This window comes from Stegodyphus dumicola, chromosome 7 (genome assembly GCF_044657685.1).
Source record: "Stegodyphus dumicola isolate Sdum_Otavi_A_Nest chromosome 7, ASM4465768v1".
Classification (NCBI taxonomy): domain Eukaryota; kingdom Metazoa; phylum Arthropoda; class Arachnida; order Araneae; family Eresidae; genus Stegodyphus; species Stegodyphus dumicola.
In genome coordinates, this window is record NC_140774.1 from 43600331 (window position 1) to 43625533 (window position 25203).

At 31.7% G+C, this 25203-nt stretch overlaps 1 protein-coding gene across 1 annotated transcript in view; it reads right to left on the minus strand.

Annotated features, from left to right (window-relative positions):
- The window catches only part of LOC118191020 (SPRY domain-containing protein 3-like), a 72975-nt gene that overhangs the window by 44862 nt on the left and 2910 nt on the right, over nt 1–25203 (minus strand). Inside the window, exons 2-4 of the mRNA XM_035361841.2 lie at nt 11675–11822; nt 7905–8108; nt 964–1114 (exon numbers count right to left, since the gene is read on the minus strand). Coding sequence (XP_035217732.1) covers nt 964–1114; nt 7905–8108; nt 11675–11790 — 471 coding nt within the window. The 5' untranslated portion in view covers nt 11791–11822. The remainder of the gene's footprint in view (nt 1–963; nt 1115–7904; nt 8109–11674; nt 11823–25203) is intronic.

Below are 25203 nucleotides of genomic sequence, written 5' to 3' on the forward strand. Positions count from 1 at the left end.
ATGTGATTTACACATTTTGTTGAAATTATTTTAAAGTATGAACGGTGACTTTTTTTCCTGCTCCTGTACAATGAAAAATGGGAAAGGAAAATAGGTCGCGTTAAATTAAGAAGTTCGCCAAGTGAATTATTCTTGGCGCAAACTGAAAAAAATGTGAGAAGATAAATTTTTGAATTTCTCCATAAATTTTGCACCAAATTTTACAAAATTTAATATTTAGGCATAATTTGAGCCGTAGAATTGAAATATGGAAAAATATTGCCATGCCATTTCAGAAAAAGTTCGATTTTGTGTCAAAATACCTATATTAGAACAAAGCTATACATAAATTTAATATATATCCCAAGTTGTGCTTTCAAGACATGAAAAATGCAATTTGAATTTTGTCAATCTGCCTGCAAAACAGAAGATTTAAAACTGTCCCATCCCCCCCCCATGCAGTGTACATACGACGGCTGACTACTGTTAGCACATCAAGTGAGAATGTCCACAGATTAAATACTCCTGAAAGAGTCATACGCGGAAATTTTTACCTTTATGCACATTTACTGTTTGGTAAAAAAAACCTTTACTATTTGTATGAACAAAATTTAACTTGCAGTAACTATATTTTGCCTTTATATAAATAAAACTATTCTCTATGAACAGCATATTTAGTAAGTTTTCCATTATATGCATATTTTGTATGACTTTTGAAACAAAAAGAGGGTATCCTGTAGCTTAAAAAGTTGACAAAAATAGACAAAAACTGAGTTTATTTTTGTATTCAGAGGCCAAAAGTTATAAGTTACAGATCTATGACAATAAAATTGCTTTTCCCCAGTGCAATATAACTGACAAACTAACTGAATATAGTTCTTTATTTTAATTAATTTAAAAGTTTAAAATTTAATTAATTACATTCTGCATTATAAAAATAAGTAATAACATAAGGATCAGAGGGGGAAAAAACTAATAATATACCTCTTTGCCATTTTTTGTGAAAAAGACTAGAATAAAATGCCGCTGATTATCTTGAGAAGATATGTTTTCAAATTTAATACCACATCCTATGCGATCTCCAGCCTCACACTTAGGACCAAATATCACACCTTTGGGTGCGTCTCTGTACAACCTTAAAAAAGAAATGACACTTATCCATCAAACTGACATGTCATAAAAATTTTCAAATATTAACTTACAGAACCTAATACATCTTATACAGGAAAAAAAAATATATATATACATACATGTTTTGGAGTCAAAGTAAGGCTATTCCTCAGCTTAATATACAGCATAAGCTTATGCACGCATACTCTGTGCTATACGCAAGAGTGTGTGAAAAACACTCGCAAGTGAGAGCATGTTCTAAAACCACTAAACCGCATCTTTAGGTTTAGTTTGAATAATTATCTCATGGAATTCATTCTTCAAATGCACAGTAAAAGGCATCATTTTGGTTGGCGGCTGGGATTTTTTTGTTTTGTACTTATTTTTGGGCACATTTTTTTCATTCTTTTAAAAATTAAAATTTTAGAACTAAAAAATTAATAAAGAATAGACTACAAGTACTAAGAGCAAGAGAGTTGTTTAAACATAAAAACAAAAACTTAAACATTTGAAGGTGGTAAATCAACAAAAATGCTCAATGAAGAATCTGGAATTGGTATGCAAATTGTTTATGATACCGTTAAAAAAAAACTTAATTTACCAAATAGAAAAACACACAATAAAATTAGACAAATATTTAAAGTTTCCAAAAACAAAGTAAAATTACCAATTTTCTTCGAGAAATAAACATATACAACATGCTCGAAAATTTATAATTTAGACTATCCTGGTTTCTCAGTTATCCATAAACTGCTTCCCAGACATTAGCCTAGATAGTCGAGAGTACACTGTATAGATATTTTTTAAAAAATCAAGATATATGCATTTTTTATTTTTCTTTAATATCAGTTATTAAATAATAAATAGAAAATCAAATGATCAATAAAACAAATAATACTGATATAGTGTAAAATAACCTGCATTAAAATACAAAACAGAATTCATTTAATGAAATACAAACCATAAAAATAAAGAACTGTCTTTAAAGCGCAGTTTTAAAATCCAACTTTCAAAAGGAAAAAAAAAAAAAAAAAAGTTTTAAAATTCATCTCCCAAACATGATTTTTAAAACTATGGATTAAAGCCATAGGAAAATACAGCTGCCCATTCCATATCAAATTAATCGTTAATAATTTATATATATATGTAAGATAAAAAAATAGAAAAGCAAACTTCCAATTTTCATGCTGTTCAGACCCTGCTCAATCACGCTTTTATTGCCATAGTATTAAAATTGTAAATGTTCTTTAATAGGCACGAATAGAGTGCCAAGTGATTTAAAACTTTAAATATTTGTCTAATTTTATTGTGTGTTTTTCTATTTGGTAAATTGATTGGCTACAAGTGAATTTAAATAAATTATAGAATTTAATTTGACTTAATTGTTTATTCTTCAAAATAGATGGACACTCTAAGCATCAAGTATCTACACCATCAGTACTTTCTGCGCATCTACATATCAGTGTTCTCTATCTTACATCATTGCTTTCAAAATTGTGCAATCATTACATATATACATACTAGTAAGCCTCCGATTCTCTAACAAATCGAATAAGCAAACATGTAAAATTTACTATGGCACGAACTGCATGGGAAAGAGAACGAGAGAATTAAAAAGCAGAGAATGAATCCAAATTTAAAGTTTTATAAACATTCTGGGACTGGATGATAAAATTAAACAAAACTAAATTGTAAATGAATAATATTAAATAAAGATTAAATGAAAGCAAATCAATTATCATATTGTTTTATTTCACAACATAACTCAAGCTTTGTGTAACTACGAAGAGGAAAGTTGATAAAATAATTCAACTTATGAAATTAATCAAAACTTCACTGTACACAATGCTTAAAGTAAAAACATTGTTGACATTGTTAAAATTAATAAACTTGATCAGCTGAGTGCATCCACACCACACACATTTTCTCTTTGCCTTCTTTAACGTAAGATAAACACAGAATGATTCAACATTGCCTATACAAACTTTAAATTTAGGTCTGCATATAAAAGATTGCATTTGAATATTGAAACTCATAGGTGCTAAAAGTAAATGAATAGGGAGAAATAAAAGACGGAAAAGTAAATATGAACCACTTGCGCTAAAAGGACGTGCCACGCACGTCGAGATGATTTTGTGTCAAACCGTGCGCAAAAATGAAAATAACATGGTGCCCACATCGCCTAATGACGAGATTGTTTTTTTCTAGAGTTACAGCTCTGGATTGCACTCGCAGACGCGGAGCGGCATAAATGAGACACTTTACCGCTTGTTATATTGTAGAACACGGCACCGCAACTTAAATTTAAAGTTTAGTCGTAGAGCAAGTGGTTAAAACATATTTATTAATAATATGTTTACAATAAATAATAAAATGCATAAGTTTGCAACAGATGCTCAAAATTATTTCTACCAGTAGTAAAATACATCTTTCACATTGATATTTTGAAACATGTACAAAAACACAGTTACTTCAACAAATCCTGAGATGAGGTTCTTAAAGTAACATAGCAGTACATCTTAAAATAGTGGCCAAAAACTTGTGGGTCCCAAAGCAATTTTATGCAGCCTGTGAATATATTTTAATTATGCATTTACTGGAAAAAATGTTATTTATAATTTTAAAGACATACAGATATGAACTGAGCTTATGTGTATGGCCATTATTAAAGAAGAAAAAAAAAAAAAAAAAAAAAAAAGATAGAATTAATAGACTGGGCTTTATCTTTGTCACTATATGCCAGTACACCAGGTCATGTGATTGGGGTAATTTGGGAGAATTTCCCACACTGGTACAGTTATCAAATCTAGTTTACAAGCTGATAGCTGGTAGTGCTTCAGTATTCTGGTATTTCCAATTTAGATTAAAGTGAGTTACTTAGTGGTTAATTCAACATACTGTGTGTGTGTGTGTGTGTGTGTGAACATGACAAAGCCTCGAGGGCTATCTGCCAAAAGGGAGGGATGCCTTCGTGGAGGACTTTCTAAGGAAAACTGGCTCATGTACATGTTACACATGAGGAAAACCAAGAAAATGCCCATGCAGCCAGCCCGTTTGCAGGATTCAAACCTCGGACCGAACTACCAGTGTTCGGCGACTTTACTGCTCGGCCACTGGTTGGCCTCAACATACTGGGATTAGAGGAAATAAATAACAGTCTAAAATTTAATATTTAGATGCTAACACAATTTGAATTACAATGTATAATCAAAAGAAACTTTCTGGAAGCACCAGCTTATAAACTTCAGCTAGAAAATAAATCTGAATTTTTTTTTCATTTGCATTATTACTGTTATTATTGCTTATGCAAGTTTGGATAAATATTTAGTAAGAGAATTTAAAATTTGGTTTATTTTTAATATTTATATTTGTATGTATTTATCTCAGTTTTGTTAAAAAATGTTCTGGCCCATCAACTGTGTCACACTGAGCATTTGGTTCACGTGTAGTTTGAGACTACTGCCTTAAAGGACAATTAATTAGAGGGGTGGAAGTTATCTAATTAAGATAGATAAACAAATCTATTTTGAGAAAGGAACATAACAAATTACCAGAAAATATATTTAAGTATAAAATTTAAAATCTCCAACTGGAGTGCTGGAGCATAATTTCATTCTAATAAGATGACTGCATGCATTATTTTCATATAAATACAAAGAAATTATTACACTACTTCCTTACAATAAGATAATTATGCACTTTATTTTTAAAATGTAATACTTCAGATGTTTTTTCATAATTTTACAGCAAAATTAGAAAACAAAGTCTGAGATTGGACTTGTCAGGACAGGAATTTTCTGGAAATTAGATCATCAGTTTAAATCTAGTATGATCACATGAAGAAATTATTAAATTAAAAATATGAAATAGTGATTTACAAAAAAAAAAATGAAACATTTATGACCTTAAAGGAGAACAAAAAAAAAAAAAAAAAAAAAAAAAATTCCTACAATGTAAATTTTTTAATCTTCTTTCTTTTTTGTGCTAATACCTTTCTCTTTAATTCTACAGATAGAAATAATTTCTTATTTAGTTACAAAGTTTTACACTGCTGAAGTCTTGTCAATGTCGCATTGAGAATTCCCACTAAACTGACAGCTGAAATTTTTTCATTTTCAACAAACTTCTCCATCACTTTCTTCATTATCGGTAGCAATATTTTCTGGATTTAGAACCATATTACAGATTTCGCCATCTGTTAGATGAGTGAAGATAGGGACACTGTTATCGCGCTTTGGTTAATCTTTGGATTATGGTAACTTGGCGATTTTTTGGCAAAAATTTGGCGACCAACCCTGCTACAGCAACCTGCTAGTTTTTGTTTGGACGCCATTTTGTTCGCACGACGTAAAGGTATTTTTTTTTTTCCAACAATCTGTTAGTCGAATTATGCTTATGCTAGAACTTTTATGGAACAAAAGTGCTTAATCATGACAAAGATTAGGTGTGAAATTGGGAGAAAGGGCAGAATAGCCCACTGCTTGCCGTATTTTTAAGAATTGCACATACACGGTATCATCCATGTACACGTCGACCTATTTTCACTTAAAAAAAAATCCCAGAATTGCACAAAAATGCCATTGCGCACACTCTTGACTTTATCCATGTACACTGCTAAAGTCCTAGCTAGTAACCTTTATCGCCTTACCAAAATGTCGCCAAACTACCTGTTACCATATTTCAAAGATTAGCCAAAACTTCTGTTATATCATCTTCGTTTATTACCATTTTCCCATATTTCTTTAAAAATTTCATTAACTGAAACATTTTGCTATTTGTTTGTGATACCTGAACACCTTCGAATCTGCAGCTATCATCATAAAGCTTAGCTCGCATCTGCTATACACTATGACAAATTGACAATGTACTGAGATTGGTGACTAAAGGTATGTTGTTCTGCTAAATTTTGTCTTGTTTCTGTCATATACTAATGAAGTTAAGCTTAAATTACTATATTAGTTATTTATTATAATTATGTCTATTTCCCACCTATGCTTAAGCCTTATCTCAGTCCTGAATAAATAAATTCATACGTATACTCAAGATTTACTCAGCCTTCGATAGATTCTTAAAATTTTCTCATCACTTAATTTTGTTACTCGGTACTTCTCTATATTCTAATATTTTTGCCTCTCCTTGCAGCTGCACCAACTCTCTGACACTAATCTTAGGCTTATCTGAATAGCATACCAATTATTCTTAATTTAAACAGCACTAAATATGATCTTTTGGCCCATGACTATCATTTTCAAAATCTATTCTTTGCTTATGGAAAACATTAAACATTCTTATCAACACACTAAACACTTCGCAGCGAAGTTAGCTGATGTCTGTAATCACTGGAAAGTGAAATGTCAACACAAAGTGCTACATTGCACTTTGGCATTCAATTACAAATATTTTTAAAAAAATTGTTAAGACATCGCTGTGTGAGTCACTTCTCAAACTGCAGTGTGTCTTGCAGTAATGAAAGCAAAAAATAATAAATAATGATTTGCAGGCTGGCATCAGTGACAAAGTAAAATTTAGAATCCAGATCTTGATGAGATTTAAAAAACTTACTTCAATTTCTATCTAAACATACATAAAAAATAATAAAATATATGATTAAATATTATAGCATAAATGGTTCAGAAAGGAGACAGAGTGTGATAATCTAGTCATTATCATTTCATTAGTTATGAAACACATTTTCAGGTTGAACTTTTTAATTCCATCCCAGTAGAATAATTAAACCTAGGAATCCCCTCATTTTAGGGACATCTACAGGAATAAGTTGATTTTGGATGAAAATGGATTTTCACTCATTTTTTGTTCACAGAAATTATATTAATAGTTTCTTTAAATATTATATTCATTAGATCATTATTTAAAAAAAAATCAATTTTATTCTCATAACTTTGAATTCAATTTACTTCTGCAATTCTCAAAAATTCATAAGGCATCAATAACTAAACAAATTGAGTTTGTGTTATCTTGTTACTGATGATTTAATAGCTACTATTCTGCAGGAAGTCTCAAGAGAAAATTTGGTACCAAAAATCTCTATTCTCACTTAAATCTACAGTTTTTGGTGTCAAAATAGTCACTCATGGGCTAATTTGAGAATACTCTTCTTCCATTAAAAACTTCTTCCTCCAAGACATTGCAATATTAGTTTAACTCTCTTACCCGGTTTGGGGGGGGGAAACTTACACCTGCTATCTAAAGAAGATGCAAACTGAATAGGAACCCGAGTTGCTAAAACTACAGCTCCACTCCCAGTCTTCCCATAAAAAAAAAAAAAAAAAAAGCATTGATAACTTCAATGTTAATATATTGTGAAGCCAACTGTGCATCAGCTGGATTTTGTTTACTTTACATAATCTGCTTGTACATCTAAACGAATCACCAGAATCAGAAAGTACTTCACACACATAAGGTAGGTCAACAATGTATATGTTCAAATAAGCTAACTGTAGTGGACATAGAGTGTCATCTAGTGATTTAAAAAAAATTCTAAAAAAACATATATGTTCGAAAGTGCATATATTTCATGCCCATCTGGAAGATAAATGCAAGCGCCGATGCACCAGTGGATCACCCGGCTGCTAATGACACTGGGACTGATGCACATACAACACACCTGTCTGCGGAGGGTTTTTAGTTCAGCAACATGCTGTCATGAAGGGGTCAACTTAAGTCAATGATTTTCAAAAATGCATTTGGCAAGTGAACTGGCATACAAAATCAAGTCGTTAAATAAATGGAATTCTTTCTTATATTTAAAAATATCAATAAGAACATGAAGTTGAGTGAAAAAAAACATAACTTACATTCCATCCCCAGTATGAAAGCCTATGGAATCAGGTACCCAGCCAGGGTACTGATCTAAAGGATGTTTTGATGAAACAAGTCCAATGTATATACTACCTGTATCACCACTGTCTATGATTTCAATTTCAAAATAATTACTATCTGGTTTCAATGGCTCAGCGCCAATGTACATACCCACATGTCCAAATTCATCAGGAACATAGCTGTAAAACAAATAGAATTTTAAATACAAATACATATAATTCTTATTATCAAATATTATTTTAAATACATTTCAATTATGCAAAATATTTAAACCTATAACTGCAAAGAACCAAACAGCATACACTTCCATTAAATCATACTAATCAATTATTATAATTTTATGAAACACAGAAATGATATTTACTTAATTATTTCCATTTGTATGTGGATGTGTCCATTCATACATATACAGGGTGTCCCATAAATGTTGCGACAAACTTCTAGGGGAGGTAAGGCACATCATAAGGATTAAGAATTGCATAGGAACCCATCGCAGAAACATAACTGTACACCACCACGGGTTGCTGTACAGGAGAAGTGCTAGTAGAAAGTGAGGATTTGTAATATGTCGAACCGGGAGCTTGCAAACATGCACTTTGTGTATGGAATAGTTGGACATAATTTTTTTAGCTTTTTTAAGTTGTAAATCCTGGTTCAATATTTTATTTACTATTGCTACATATGTATTTAAAGACTTTACAATTGATTTCTCCAATCAGCAGATTGTTTCTTGTTACCGGTGATTTAACTTTAGAAATATTAGAAATAGCATGCACCTTTTTTAAGTATTTGTTTGGAGTCTCTTTTCCATGTAGAAATAATGTTTGAAGGTTTTTCCCTTTCCAGTTAATAATGTTGCTTAGTTTTCACTTAGACGTTTTAATACCATGCATTTCACAATATTTTTGGATCATGGAACATTTCTCTTCAGAAAGCATAAAAACATATTCTTCCATACACAACTTGCTTACATGTAACATTTTGAAATAAAAATAAATTTAAAAGTAGCAAAGGATATTTCTCACTTCAAATAATAACTAGTGACAGAAATTTTTCTTCAAAAGCATTTGTGTGGTTTTTTTTTTTTTTTTTTTTTTAATTCTTTATTGAAATCATTCTAATAATGTGTAAACATCCTCTGTATAATATGGTAGAAAAAATATGCAACATATGACTACTTGCATTCTCTAAAGCTATTTTTTGACACAATTTTTAAAGTACAAAGAAGTTTCACTTATTACCTGTTTAAATAATGAAATGAAAGTATTTAATGAAAGTATTTGACAAAGTCAACTTTAAAACATGAAAAATGGAATTAAATGGAAAAACAAAAACTTTAAAAAGTAATTGAAATGAAAAAAAAAAAAAAAAAAAAAAAAGGAAATTAATAATTTTTTATGTAAAAAACATTTGTGAATAGCTGTTTTATATATAAAAAGGTCACTATAAGAACTAATTAGTAGTCACTTGTTTTAATCTCTATTAGATTTAGACATTTTAGCCAATTTTTCAGTTTGCAGTGGGCACTTAATTCTTGTCTGATGAAGACAGTATGAGAATAAATGTATGCAAATACATAAATCTGCATTAAACAAGCTTTAGAAGCACAGACCGTATTCTCCAAGATCCCTTTCTTTCCCTTTTATTGTTTGTGAATATATTCACAAACAATTTTAGAAATTTATCATTTAACTGTCAACTGGAACATTATTTAGGAAAGTTATGTTATCAGAGTATATTTTTTACAAAAATTAAGAAATTTAGCCTTCTCACTAAATGTTTTGCTTCCTATATTCATATAATCCATGCAAAGATTATGAATTTGGCATGTTAAAAATAACTGGTTTCTGAAACTTTCACAGCATCTCATGATTGTCAATAACCGAATTTCATTATAATCTATTAAAAATAAAACCTATTCCAAGAATTTCTAACAGTAACATGATTTCAGATTTTGAATTGTGCCTTTATCCTTTGACTATAGCTCAGCAGTGATATTAGGTAGCACATACTTAACATGGCAAGTAAATAGTTTTGGTAGTTTACTAAGATTTTATGCTTTACTAACAGTAAAAGTATTTCCTGCATTAGAGAGAAAAAGTTCATCCAGTTCCTTTAACCAGCAGATTTTTCACATCATCTAGACCTCAGCATCCGATATGTTATAAAAACAGTGTCATTCAAGCTTTACTCAATTTAACGCACGATGTTCTTATGCATTTAAAGCATTGTGAATTTCAGACCTTCAAAATAAGTAGCAATTTAAGTTTTCACTTCTATCGAATTTAAGCTATGATTAACAGTTATTCTTTCTTTGCTACAATTCTGACTTCTAAATATCAGAATCTTATTCAGGAGAAATTTATTTAAAGGGGGATTAGGCCCTACTCATCTGAATTATATATACCCTTTGCTGAATAATCAGAATTTATGTAGACAGCTATTTACTGAATTCAGTGCCAATGCTGAGGCCTACTAAGCATTTTCACTACACAGTTTTATACACAATATTCTGCCAAAGCTTGAAACACGTAATCCATGCTTCCATATTTCATCCAAAGCGAATATAAGTAGCTAATAAAGCATGATAAAATTTGTTTTACTTTCCAAAGTAATATCCTTATTTATAAGAAAGTAATATACTTATTTATTCCGTCCTTAATCTATAACAATAGAACTTGCTCTAAATCCTAATAAGTTAATGAACCCATATGCTTCTTTTGTTAGAAAACTTAGGTAGAAAACTATATCAGAACTTCAGAAAGAAGTAGATTTTGGGGAAGATATACAAAATTTTATTATTTTACTCCACATTCAACTAGTTATTGATTTATATCTGCCAATGAACTTTATTTCATTTCAAGAGTCAATGCTTTGTATTTCTCTTGCTGAGCTGTATTTTAAATCATGATTTCAGTAGGAAAAAACTTGAAATAACATTTTCAGAAACAGTTAATTTAAAAAGGAATAAGTCCTTGGTTCAGGTAAAGAAATAGTAAAAAATCAATGCAAATGCATAGGTGTCTCAACAGCAATGAAACTAGCTGCAAATTTTCGAAGAAGTCTGCTTTCATAACTAGGCTACCATCTACAGCCACTGATGCTAGAAGCTGCTTTTTAGACTCAGTCAAGTATTATATGAGAATGTCCTGAAACTCCTTCACATTTTACATGCAGCTATCTGCCTAATGTGCTATTGAATGAAATAAGTGCCTTAAGAAAATGTGAATAACAGATTGGACAATGCTAGGCAATATTTTATTAAATCAGGTAGTATACATGGATGGTTAGTAACGAAAATGAATAGACAGTCATGTCCTAAGCAATTGCAAAACACCTATTTATATGTTCTGATTTTTTTAAAATATGACTATTTACATCTAGCCCCTCCCCCCTCAAGAAAACATTCCTCATAAATCAACACCAACTCTTTCAAAAAACAGAATTTTCAGATTTTTTAAGAGGAGGCAGGGAATTATTCAAAGTTATAAGACAAATGAATAAAGAAATTTACTAACATTACTCCTTAAAAAATATTCAGTATTTGTTAGAGTTATTAAAAATTTATAATTCTCATGTTTTCAAACTAAGATAATGTTCTAAACTCCTTATCAATCTGCCTAACAGAAATTATTTCTAGAACAGGACTGCATATCATTATGCAGATACAGAATGTTGTACAATTTTATATCACAGGTTTAACAAAAAACTTACTAAAATATATAAAAAATACGTTTAATAATACCTTACTAGATCACCATCAACAGCTACTCTTTCCTGACGTGCAACCTTTTTACGCTCACACAACTTGAATGCTCTAACATAGAGACAAGAAGAACGAGGACGTAGCACACCATCCATTCAAATTAAGAAATGTTTCTTACACATAAAACCTAAAAAATTAAAATACACAAGCTATACGATAAACGCAATTCAAAATTATTGGAATATTTTGTAGCTATATAGTATCAAAAATATCTGTAATTAACACATCTATTGTTCAGCATTTATTTTGTTTCTGCTGTTTAGAACGTATTTAAATTTTCAGCCCATTCAAAATTATTCATTTATTAATCATTAGCTAAAAAATGCTACTATACATTTACTGCTATATGTTTACTATTGTAGTAATACAATTTTTATTAAGGTAGTACAATAATTGAAACAGATCATTAATAATCATAACAATAGAATAAATATTATTTTTGTCTTTTTGTTGCTATGGGTTACCAGACTGGCAGCGTTGAGTTGTAGTAGGCAAGTCACCACAGTACTCCCCCTCCAGTGCTAAAGATACCTTACAAATACTTTGGGTTGATGCGAACTCGACAACCCGTGCGTGTTCTTATCGTTGCATCTGATGAGTTGGAAGTCGTGGTTTCTGTCGAAGGCTTAGAACAGCTTGCACCGAACTCCGTTGGAGATAGATGTGGATCTTGATATGGAATTTGCGATGGTGAAGACGCATTCGCTCCAGTGGCTTTGTTGTCCTGATAAATGCCGTTTTAAGACCGTCGATACTAATGATGACTTCTTTTTCATTGACCAAAATTTTTAATGTTTTTTTGTTTCGAGCCAGGACTTGATGGGGCCCTGAATACTGTGGTGCGAGAGAAGGCTTTAAAGCATAACATCTGGGAAAACCACGAGTTGAGTTTCTAAGTTCTTTATGCACGAATACAATTTGTTTGCAATGAGCGCTGGCAGGAACTGGTCGCAATTTTTGACATACAGTTTCTAAGCTGATGCAAGAATATAACAGGATCTATGTTGCAGGTAGATGGATTGACTGAATGTACGAAATCCCCAGGCAAACGGAGATTAGTACCATATACCAGTTCCACAGAAGAGACACTTAGATCCTCTTTTAACGCTGATCGAAGACCTAGAAGTACAATAGGTAACACATCAGTCCACTGTAATGCAGTGTGGCATCGAATTGATTGTTTTAAGGAGCGATGAAATCTCTCGACAATTCCATTGGAACTTGGACGGTAGGGGCTGGTTCTCACTTTGTAAGTGCCCAAATATTTAGTTAGTGACGTGAAGAGTTGAGACTCAAACTGACGTCTCTGGACAGTAGAAATCTCCTCCGGAACTCCAAATCGAGAAATCCAAACAGTGTAAAATGCCTTTGCCACCGTATCAGCTGAAATATCTACCAAAGGAACGGCTTCGGGCCAGAGAGTAAATTGATCAATGCAAGTAAGAATATAGGAATATCCATTAACGTGATTGAAGCGAGATGAGGGCAAATTAAATTTTTTTTTTTTAAGTTGGCTGGTGGTGTGTCTGACAATTTTAGATCTTTGGCACTCAAGCATGAACGTGTCCAGTTAGCTATGTCCTTTTACATGCTAGGCCATACGAAACGTTGCTGTATCAGTTTCCTCGAAGCCTTGATGCCAGGATGTGACAGGTGATGTAACTGACTAAAAATGGCATGGCGAAACTCGGAGGGAACATAAGGTCGAAATCTTGAATCCCGAACATCACAATAAAGTGATTTTCCAGGTGACAGCTGCATAGGCTGCAAGTTGAGACTGGTGGAAGATTTGCTTTTCAAGAGGGTTTGTTCAAAAATCGTAGAATGCAGCGAAAATGAAAAGAGGTGATTGACAACTAATTTGTTATTCGAGGATTATGCCTTCTTCCCTTTGTGTGGTGATCTTTGTGTGGTGAACACGCAAAGTTAAGCTCACTTAAAAATACAGGAAATAGAAATGCACTTTAGGTCCTTCTCTTAGTAGAATGGTGAAAACTGCTGATTTGAAAGCATGCTTTTATTCTTTATTGTCTTTATTAATCTCAGATCAGAGACTACGGAACACAAGAGAAATTTTCCACCTGGGTTAGGATACAAACGGGTGGTTTTCGAAATAAATTTTCACAGTTGGTGAAAGATGGGAAAATACTTCTAAGGCCAGTTTTAGATACAAACTAAAATTTATCCAAAAGTTGAAAAGGGACCCCTAGGAGAACAAAAGGGCTGAAAATCGAAATAAGAGCTTTGAGGCACATCAAATAATAAAATCATATAACGCCATTTCTTCCTGAACGAAATGATATATTACAACTTATATTTACAAAAAATAAAAAAAGGTGACATTACGGGCTTCAATAATAGAAAGCGTGTGTCTTGGTATCATACCATGAAGTATGCTTTTTTTTTTAGTATTACCTAGAGCAGTGTTTCTCAACTGGACTTACTCCAACGACCAGTAAAATATTTCGAGCAAAATTTAACTACAAGAAAATTCCAACATGAATGATATATATATATATTTTTAATTAATATAATTATAAAAAGCGAAACCTAATCTAAGATGCCTTAAACACTACGATAGATTTCAGCATTTAATTAATGAGTGATACTCAAGGCAGACAGGGGCACACTAACTGGTGTACTAAGTGTATGGCGCGGCAAATTATGAAAGGCAATTAGGTACATAGTTGCCAATTTGTTATATTTTTCATCATCGATCACATTATTTTCTAAACTAGTACACTATTGTTATGGTAATTTAGGTGCTGTTGTAATATTGGTTGTTTTCTGATGACACTTTGGGTTTTGGACAGATAACGGGGTATTTCGCGGACCGGCAAATAGTTCTAGCAAACCGGTGGTTGAGTAACACTGATCTAAAGCATAAAATATAATAACTTAAAAATGCAACACACTTTTTCAGCTGTAGTGTTTGATTTTTGATTTTTCTTTTTTTAAATAGCTGAGTTACATCTCCTTGTAACATTATACAGTCAAAAGTCTTTAATCCGGACACGTTGGGACTTCGGCGATTCCGGATTATCGATTTTTCCGGATTATAGATCATCGGTTTAAATCTGGTAAGATGGCATGCAGAAATTATAAAATTAAAAATATGAAACCGTAATTTATAAAAAAAATGAGCAATTATGATCTAAAGGGTATCAAAATTTACAAAAAGAAAAGAAGCTTAATATTTATTTGTTTACTTTATTAAACATTTCTTTCACGCGCGCGTGCGTAAAGCATACCTTCCGCATAGCCGAAATTAGAAAATTGCAACCAGAAAACTATTTGATTTGTATTCGTGATATTTATAATGACGAGGAATTTGATTTAAATCATATCAAAGACGTAGTACATCAAGATTAAATACTACATTTGGTAAGGAATTATAAACCGAATAAAATAAAAACATCTGCCCTGAAGATAACGATAGTGCTAACAGATCAACTTCCAGTTCATTACGCGCCGCGACGTCCCCCCCCCCCCCGCGCAGAGCAGGGTGAAATTGATAAACAGATTTCGGAATGGTTAGATAAACAAAGGATATGGCTTTATCCATTTTTTGTTTGATGGACATCGAAACATACTTTCGTTTTCTAGATCCTTTGGGAGCTCCAGCATCGGAAATTCTCTTTGACATAATCGAAAGTTCAAGCTTACTTTTATAAAATTGCTCTTACAGTCTGCAAAAAATAATAAGCCGGATCCAATTCGAAGATTAAGGAACAACGCAATCATCAACATTAACTGAAATAGATAATTAGAGCTTATACCGTCCGTTATACATTAAACGCGCACGCGAAAATGTATTCTGCGCTTGCGCAAACGCATATGTGCAGTCGTAAATGTCTTGCGCGCACGCGTAAAACGCCTATGCGCATGCGTCAACGCTGCGCATGCGCAGAAAGATTTTAGTTTTGAGGTCCGGATTATAGATCATTCCGGATTGACTACTTTTGACTGTACTAGATCAGTTACAGCATGATATGGTTGCAGTGCTAGTTTTAATAATAATAATTAATTTATGCAGTACTAATATTTGCTAAATTTTTCCATAAAATAATAATATTGAATTTAATTCTATTTCAAAAGCTTTTTACCCATATTTTACATAAGTTCTTGTCTTCATATTTACATAACTATATTCAAGCACCCATCTCTACAGATGCACATCAAAAGTATGCAAAATTAATTTAAAAAACAAAAATTAACAATTAACTACATGGAAAAAAAAGTCTTAGAGAAGCACTACTATAAAATATATACTGGCTCTCAAAATTCAGGATTTCGCTCTAGATTTTTTTTTTCAAGTCTCAATTTTGTGTTTTTAGGATCCATAAGTTACAATTCATGCAAAATTTTGCCACAATTTAAATTAGTTTACATACCACCCCTCAAAAGATTAAGAGGAGTCAAGAATTTAACTTTATATAATAACAGGAACTTGTGGATAAGCAGTTTTTTTACTGACATCCTTTTGAAATGGGGCAGAGAACAGAAAAATGAGAAAAAAAAAAAAAAAAAAAAAAGCTTTACTATTGAATACCTATGTGGCCCACTCCTCTGATATCATTCCAAAAAAAGTATTAAAATAGTGTTTTTAGTTGAATCTTGTGAAAAATGTAAACACTTTGAAGGTGATTACTAAGTTGGTATGTTTGATAGAGGCTATACATACTGTATTCAATGCATGGTTAAGCAGTCTTCCAACACGGAATTATAAATTATGGTACTTTTAGTACTGTATTCATATAATCTCAACCACTTATTAGAAGTCAACAAAGTTTCAGAATGCACTAAACTCTGGCAATCAAACACATAGTAATTCTTCAGGCAATCATGTACATGACAGTGTTTCAGTTTTAACCCGCGAGCGCATGCGCCAGATATCTGATACCCGGGAGGCATATTCTTTGTCTTTTATCTCAAAACCCCTTTCTCGGAAATGTACGAAACCTTTTGTAGCTGAATTCAAAATCACATTCATGAAGCTGAGATATCCATGGAGTGATTCTTCAAATACTTTTCTAGGAATTGTACCATTTGGGTATGTGACACTTGTGCGCCTTCTCGCGTCTCTCAGATTTTCACCCTCACTTTCTCAGTTAGTCAGGATGGCACGGCATCTAAGTTATGATAAAGAAATGGAAAAGGTTGAGAAATATGCTAGAAACCATTTCAACGAATGATGAAATGTTTAGAGAAGAGGAGGAAGAATTAATAGATGAAGAACACAATAGCAATTATAATTCATCAACAAACAGTGATACAAACACTGAATTAGATAGCGAATTAGAAAATCAATGAAATGATGAAAATTATGTTGGTAAAAATGGCTTGGTATGGAAGAAAAACAAATTCCGAACAAATGTTAGGACTAGTTCTAAAAGCATTATCTTTAAAATTCTAGGAAAAACTGGTTATTCAAAAGTGGAAGATTACTCAAATCAACGGCGGCAGCAAAACATGTCTCTTTGAAACTAAAAGAAAAAATAATTTTAGGAAAATGCAACATGGAAACACCATCTAAAAAGATGAAAAACGTTTACAGAAGATACGCTGAGTGCCCTAAAAACAGGTACAGAAAGACACGGTTTCTGTGCGAGAAATGTAATATCAGCATTTGTATAGAGCATATGTGTTCAGTCTGCCAGAGATCTGCAAAATAATTGTATGTTAATTACTTCATTTATTATATTCTTTAAAATATTCTAAAGTTCATTGTTTTTTATGTTAATCCACATTTATACTCCTGTTTATATTATTAATGTAATTTAAAACGTGTTAATTGCTTTCTGGTATGACATACCCAGCACGCCTTCTCATGTTCGTAATTTTGGCGCGCGTGCTCGCGGGTTAACAACCAACAACATCCATCTGGGGTGCATTTTTTTATGGTTGTATTTTAAATTCCAATGATTTTTATTATCAAACCACAATTATTTTCAATCTTAAAACTTGATTTTTCAAATATGCACTTGTGGAATTTGTTTGTATCAGAAGAAAATTAGGTAAAATTTCTGCAGAAATATAGTAATTTGCCACAAAAACGCCAAAGGAACAATGCTTCGAATCTCTTCTCAAAGCGACTGCCAATGCCAAAAATAAACACGACCCGCTTATAAAAACTTTATCATTTTTTTTTGGAACAGAAATATAGCTGAAATGTAAAATATGTACGTAATACATAATTTTAAAAAATAAAAAGTCATTGATTTTTCTCTCCATAAAATTTGCCAAACTATTCCAAGGTGGTTGCACTAATTACATAAGTACCGAAATTGCTTTAGAAAACATGGTTTTTATTTAGAAGAAATCACAAAGGAATTGCAAGCTGTTTCGGTTAATCTTTGGATTATGGTAACTTGGCGATTTTTTGGCGAAAATTTGGTGACCAACTCTGCTACAGCAACCCTCTATTTTTTTTTTTTTTTTTTTTTGGCCGCCATTTTGTCTTCACGAAGTAAAGACATGTTTCTTTTCTTTTTATTTACTCAACACTTTTTCCAACAATCTGCTAGCCGAATTACACTTATGCTAGAAATTTTATGGAACAAAATTGCTTAATCATGACAAATATTAACTGCAAAATTGGGAAAAAGTGCAAAATCGCAAACTCCTTGCCGCGTTTTCCAGATTCGCACATACACAGTAACCATGTACACATCGACTTATTTTTACTTAAAAAAAAATCCCAGAATTGCACAAAAATGGCATTGCGCACACTCGACTTTATCCATGTACACTGCTACTTTCTCATAAATTACAAAAACTTGCACGAAAATGCAGGAAAATTTTGTGAATCTTTAAACTCGGTAAAAAGCACATATATGAAATTACCTGATCGCGAAAAAATATATACCCTTTCCAAGGATGAACATTTCCACGTATAAAATAAATAAAATATCCAAAAACTTTTACCTCTAAATTATCTATTATAAACGTCACCAACGAATTTATAACGCAAACATTAAAAATGGTTGCAAATACTTAGTGTCAAATATTTAAATTATTTCCATGCACGTTTACTTCCACTCAAACGTATACCAAACTGCTACAAACATATAATTCACAAAAACTCTATCATTTAATTAAAATATAATTAAACCATGTACACGTCGACTTATTTTTACTTAAAAAAACATCCCAGAATTGCACAAAAATGGCATTGCGCACACTCTTCACTATATCCATGTACACTGCTTTTTTCTCATAAATTAGAAAAATTTCACGAAAATGTATGAAAATTTTGTGAATCTTTAAATTCAGTAAAAAGGACATATATGAAATTACCTGATCGCGAAAAATTATATACCCTTTCCAAGGATGAACATTTGCACGTATAAAATAAATAAAATATCCAAAAACTTTTCCCTCTAAATTATCTATTACAAACCTCACCTGCCAATTTATAACACAAACATTAAAAATGGTTCCAAATACTTAGTGTCAAATATTTAAATTCTTTCCATGCACATTTACTTCTACTCAAATGTATTCCAAAATACTACAAACATATAACTCACAAAATCACAATCATTAAATTAAAAAACACTACTTAAAATATAAATAAGCACATACATTAAATTAATAAAAATTAGCTTACAATCTTAATTACTTTAAATCATTGCTAATAACAATTTTCCAATAATACCATATTAATTTATTTACTCCTTACATTTAGAACAATGCATAAAAATAATATCCTCAAATGATAAAAAATACTAACTTACTTAATCTTCTACAAAATCTTGAGTGCATAGCGGATCACAAAATGTCCATTTTCACCAGATTTCTTGCACCGCCATTCAAACGTATCTGTAATATCCTTCCTTTCACACAATCTCATTTCATTCATACTTATCCGCAATTAATCCTACACTCATACACCATTCAACCAATTCTTTTGAATTATCAGATAAACGCATTAAAAATTTAGAATTCACTTTAGATAGCGCCATGCGATCCAAAAATTAATCAACACTCTTTCACACAACACACAATGAAGCTTATTACAAAATACTATAGTACTGCAGATATTTTTCCAAATTTAAACCCCTTTTCCGATTAAAGAACTGTAATTCGTCCATTAATGTCACATGACATATCTCATGATCTCTCATTTCCCTCACACAAAATAATGCGTAATCGGAACTGAGTACTTCTCACATTATTCCCAAAATCCTAGGTAGTAACCTTTATCGCCTCCAAAATGTCGCCAAACTACCAGTTACCATATTGTAAAGAACAACCCATAATTGTTCTTTATTTCATAAATTATGGTTTCATATTTTTAATTTTATAATTTCTGCATGCCATCTTACCAGATTTAAACTGATGATCTATAATCCGGAAAAACGATAATCCGGAATCACCGAAGTCCCGACGAGTCCGGATTAACGACTTTTGACTGTATAATTAAATTCAGATTAGTAGTAAAGCAAGATGTTAAGCATATGTAAGTAATTGCTCCAACATGTCGCCAAACTACCTGTTACCATATTCCAAAGATTAGCCGTTGTTTCTAATATTTTGCATACCAGTAAAGATTCCTTTTTAGAATACAGTCAAAAGTCGTTAATTCGGACACCCATAATTCGGAATGATCTATAATCCGGACCTCAAAACTAAAAACTTTCTGCGCATGCGCCGTGTTGACACATGCGCATAGGCATTTACGCGTGCGCGTAAGACCTTTTATGACTGCGCATATGAGCGTGCGCAAGTGCAGAGTAGGTTTTCGCGTGCTATATGTATAATGGACGTATAAGCTAAAATTATCTAATTATCTATTTCAGCTTTTAATGGAGTTCTTTCCGTTTTAAACTATTAAATTCTTAAAACTAAAAATATAATACACAAAATGCTTCGACATTTTGTATGTTTCTTCATAATAAAATGTATTTATTCTAGATTTAAAAATTAAAATTTTGTTTTTTAATACTGAAATATCACAAGATATAAAAAACACAATTAAAGATATCAAAACCAAAAATATTCTAATTAAAATTACTAAAAAATGTATTTCTTAAAACATTTATTAGCTTTAAAATAAGATACCGAGCTCAAAAATACAAAATAGTGACTTCTATTAAATTTGTAACTATAAAACAGTAATTTTAATTAGTTATACAGTCAAAAGTCGTTAATTCGGACACCCATAATCCAGAATGATCTATAATCCGGACCTCAAAGCTACAAACTTTCTGCGCATGCGGCGCGTTGACGCATGCGCGTAAGACCTTTACGGCTGCGAATTTGCGTGTGCGCAAAATACGTTTACGAATGCGCGTTTAATGTATAACGGACGGAATAAGCTAAGCTAAAATTATCTATTTGAATTAATGTTGCAGATTGCGTTGTTCCTTAATTTTCGAATTGGATCCGGCTTATTATTTTTTGCAGACTGTAAGAGCAATTTTATAAAAGTAAGCTTAAACTTTCGATTATATCAAATAGAATTTCCGATATACATTTGTTAATATGTAAAGGATCTAAAGCGAAAGTATGTTTTGAAATCCGAAATCTGTTTATCAATTTCACGCTGCTGGGCGGGGGGATCGCCGCAGCGGGCGCGTAATGAATTGGAAGTTGATCTGTCAGCACTATCCTTATCTTCAGCGCAGATGTTTTTATTTTATTTGGCTTATAATTCCATACCAAATGTAGTATTTCATCTCTATATGCTCCGTCTTTGATATGATTTAAAACAAGTTCCTCGTCATTATAATTCGCTTTCGATAGCGAAGAAAGTGACAGAGGTTATTGAAAACGAAAAAATTTCGATTGACAAATTAGTCGGTGTTCTCGACACAGCAATTATAGGACTTGAACAGCGGAACTTTGTACCTGAACAAGAAATTATGTCTGTTTAATAGAATTAAAGAGAAAGTATTATCACATGAAACGAAGCAAAACTTAAGCAACTTACATTGAAAAAAATGTTTAATAAAGTAAACAAATAAATATTAAGCTTTTTCTTTTTGCAACTTTTGATACCCTTTAGATCATAATTGTTCTTTATTTCATAAATTACGGTTTCATATTTTTAATTTTAGAATTTCTGCATGCCATCTTACGAGATTTAAACTGATGATCTATAATCCGGAATCGCCGAAGCCCCGACGAGTCCGGATTAACGACTTTACGACTTTTGACTGTATATTACAATTGATCATAATACTGAAGCAGCATGTGAAAACTCCAAGTACAATATCATAGAAAGCAATCAAGTACGATATCATAGAAAGCATCAAAATAGCTGCAGAAACTGGTGCTGACAATAAAAGTGATATGGGAAAAAGTAATTATATGCCAGACTCAGCTGTACTGAGATAAACACTGCAAGCTACAGAAAGAGAAAGTGGAAGGTGTTTTTTCTTAAATAGCTGAGGACAGAAGAAAAGAATCTTTGTTGGATGCAATTCAACAGAATACTTTACCTGGAACAATGATCATATCTAACTGCTGAAAGTCATACGACTGTCTTTTTGATAATGACTTCATTCACTTCTCACTAAATCATGCAGTGATATTTAAGGATCCGGAAAACGGAGCTCATATCAACACTATCAAAGGTATGCGGAGTGTAATTATAAGGGATTCTCGGAAGAAATGTCACCGACAGTCCAGCAATAAATACAGAGGATATTTCTGACTCTTATTTTTGTGCATTTATGTGGTGATGGCAGTATGCATATTGTAGTTCAGATCATTTTAGAAAGTTTTTGGATGCTGTTAAGGAATTTTGTGTGCCACAGACTGAAGACAAATTTCTGAACAAGTCGATATTTCCCTTTTGTAGTGTGTATACGTACGACAAAAGGGAATACAAAAGGAAATATATGCTATCTCATATACATATTGACACAGCATATATTTTCTTTTTTATGTTATTTCATTGTTTGATTTAAAATGCAGTTTATTGAGCTTCGATTGGAGACAAATTTTGCTCATTTTTTGCGATAACTTTGCTTTAGCCTTACATGACAGCATCATTCTCCCAATTTTCTTTCATGTGAAAATAGATCAATGTGTACATGGACAAAGTCAAGGCAGTGTGCAATGCCAAGAACATGCAACTCTGATTTTTTTAAAGTGAAAATAGATAGATGTGTACATGGACACCGAATTTGTGCAATTCTTTAACTTGTTATTTTGGTTTTGTGTAGTGACCATCTTGAAATTGTGCTTTGCTGGCCAATTGCCAATTTTTGCCAAGGGGCACCCTGAAATATATTTTTACCCACGAGGTGAACAACAGTGCAAAAAAGGATTTTTTGAAAAGGAGAATGTTTTATTAATTGATGTTTCTTGCTTTTTTAATTTTACTGACAGATTAGGGTTTAATTCTAGTATACGGTACATACTAGATTTGGCAACATTATCATAAGCAGTAGAAGGGTCATTTTGGTACCGGCAGCAATTTTCAAAATCTTGGCAAGGCCATACCATATACTAGGATTTTACACTGATTGCTCTTATATAGAATTGTTAGTGCAGAGCCATTTTGAAAATGATTCTTACTTTTTGGGCATTAGTTTGGCAAAAAGATAGTCACTAACAAGTTTGCGAGTGCTCTCTAAAGTTGCCAATGAGTTTGAGACCCAGATTTTAATGGAAATATCAAGAATAAATATGTAAAACAGCATTTACTAAGAATTACCCAACTGATCAAGAATTATCCCATACAGAACATAAATTGATAAATTCCAGTAGCATTTGTAATCATGGAGGTAGGAAAGGGAGGAGGGGCCAACCCGCGCTAAAAGTGAAGCACTGCTTTGAAGCTTGGGTCACCAGATGGGGTGTTCTTTGTTTACATTCAGAAGCTCGCTTGACAAGATTCTGATAGTATTTCAACACACGACAGTTCCATAGAAATCGAAAAAGGGACACTTTCGCATGAAAGAAACATTCATAGTGTGATGGATAATAGCAATTTGTATAGTTTAGTGACATTTACACAAAAATCACATCTTGGTTATTTTTCGATAACTAACAACAGCGATTTTGATTATAAATTTGTTTTATAAAATTCTAAGCTATTGCACTACAAAAATATACATTTTAAGAAAAATGTTATGCTTAAAGAATGAAAAATACCTTACGGTACATTTAAAATTGTATACGTCTTTCGATACCCTTGATAGAGTATTCACTACTTTTATTTTATTTTCCAAACGTCAAAATGTTTTAAATAAAACAAATTTTTTTCACATACATATATTATTGTAACGTACCTTTTAAAATTTTTTAGAGGAAAGGCTTTACTGCTGCTCATTTTAAACCCATCGTTTTAATTTTATATATCTGAAAAATAATTACTTTGGGCTTACACGTTTTATAAATATAAAATTATGTATGTTAAAATATTTGTCATTAGGCACATAGGTCAGATTAAGTCTTTATTAAATAGAGTAACGCATGCAAGGGCTATCTGCCTAAAGAGAGAGATGCCATCGTGGAGGAATTTTGAAGAAAAACTGACCTTTGAGTGGGTATTAAAAATAATACTTAAAATTTTCATTCAAATTATATTCAAATATATTTTTTATGTAAAACTTTCAGGTGTATGCTAAATTAGTGTAAATTACTTTACACAAAAAATATGGTGAATGCACAGAAATTAAAGATTTGCACATGCCGGAAATGAAAAATAGGAAATATGTATGGGTATTTATGCATGTGCTTGCAAAAAGCATGTATCTGCCTTTGACAAAATACTTAAATATTCATTAAATTATTTACAAATGTATTTGAAATGAAGAATTTATTTACTTATAAACAACTGTGAAAGTGCTGTGAAGAAATCTAATTATTAAATGTATCTAATTTATAATGATTATAAATGTTATCTTAATATATAATAACCTTAATATTGAATTGTAAACATAAATTGAAATCATGTTGACAAATACGTTATAAAACTATTTAAGCAAGAATTGTTCGTATTGGAAAGCAACCTGTTAAAAAGTATTGAAAAGCAAATGCTATGAGATACGCACCTAAGAACGTAATAAAGAGTTTTGGAATATGTATTGTTGAAATGAAGGGTAAAAAAAAAAAAATCTGATAAGTATAATTAAAAGAATTATTCCCTTACATTTTATAATAACTCAGTTACAAGTTTTGGTACTATTCGGTTTCGAGGGCCGTAAAAAATCGCCAAACTATTGTTGATGCCAATGCTGCCAAAAATAAGTGCGGCAACCCTAATACTTGCGGCAAGAAAGGAGGTATAATAGTAAATAATTATCTAAGATTGATGTTTTAATTCAGATGAAAGGTTAATTTCGTATAATACTTTTTTATTATTATCATTTATATGAAAAATGCTAAACATGACTGAATGGAAGCAAAAGAGTAAATAACTATTTCAGATCATTACTATAACTTATATAAAAATTGCTAAACATAACTGAATGGATGCCTGCATCGCTATTTCGCTACTGACTTATTGCTAAAGCATAATTTCATCTCGTTGGTTGTTCAAACGTAAT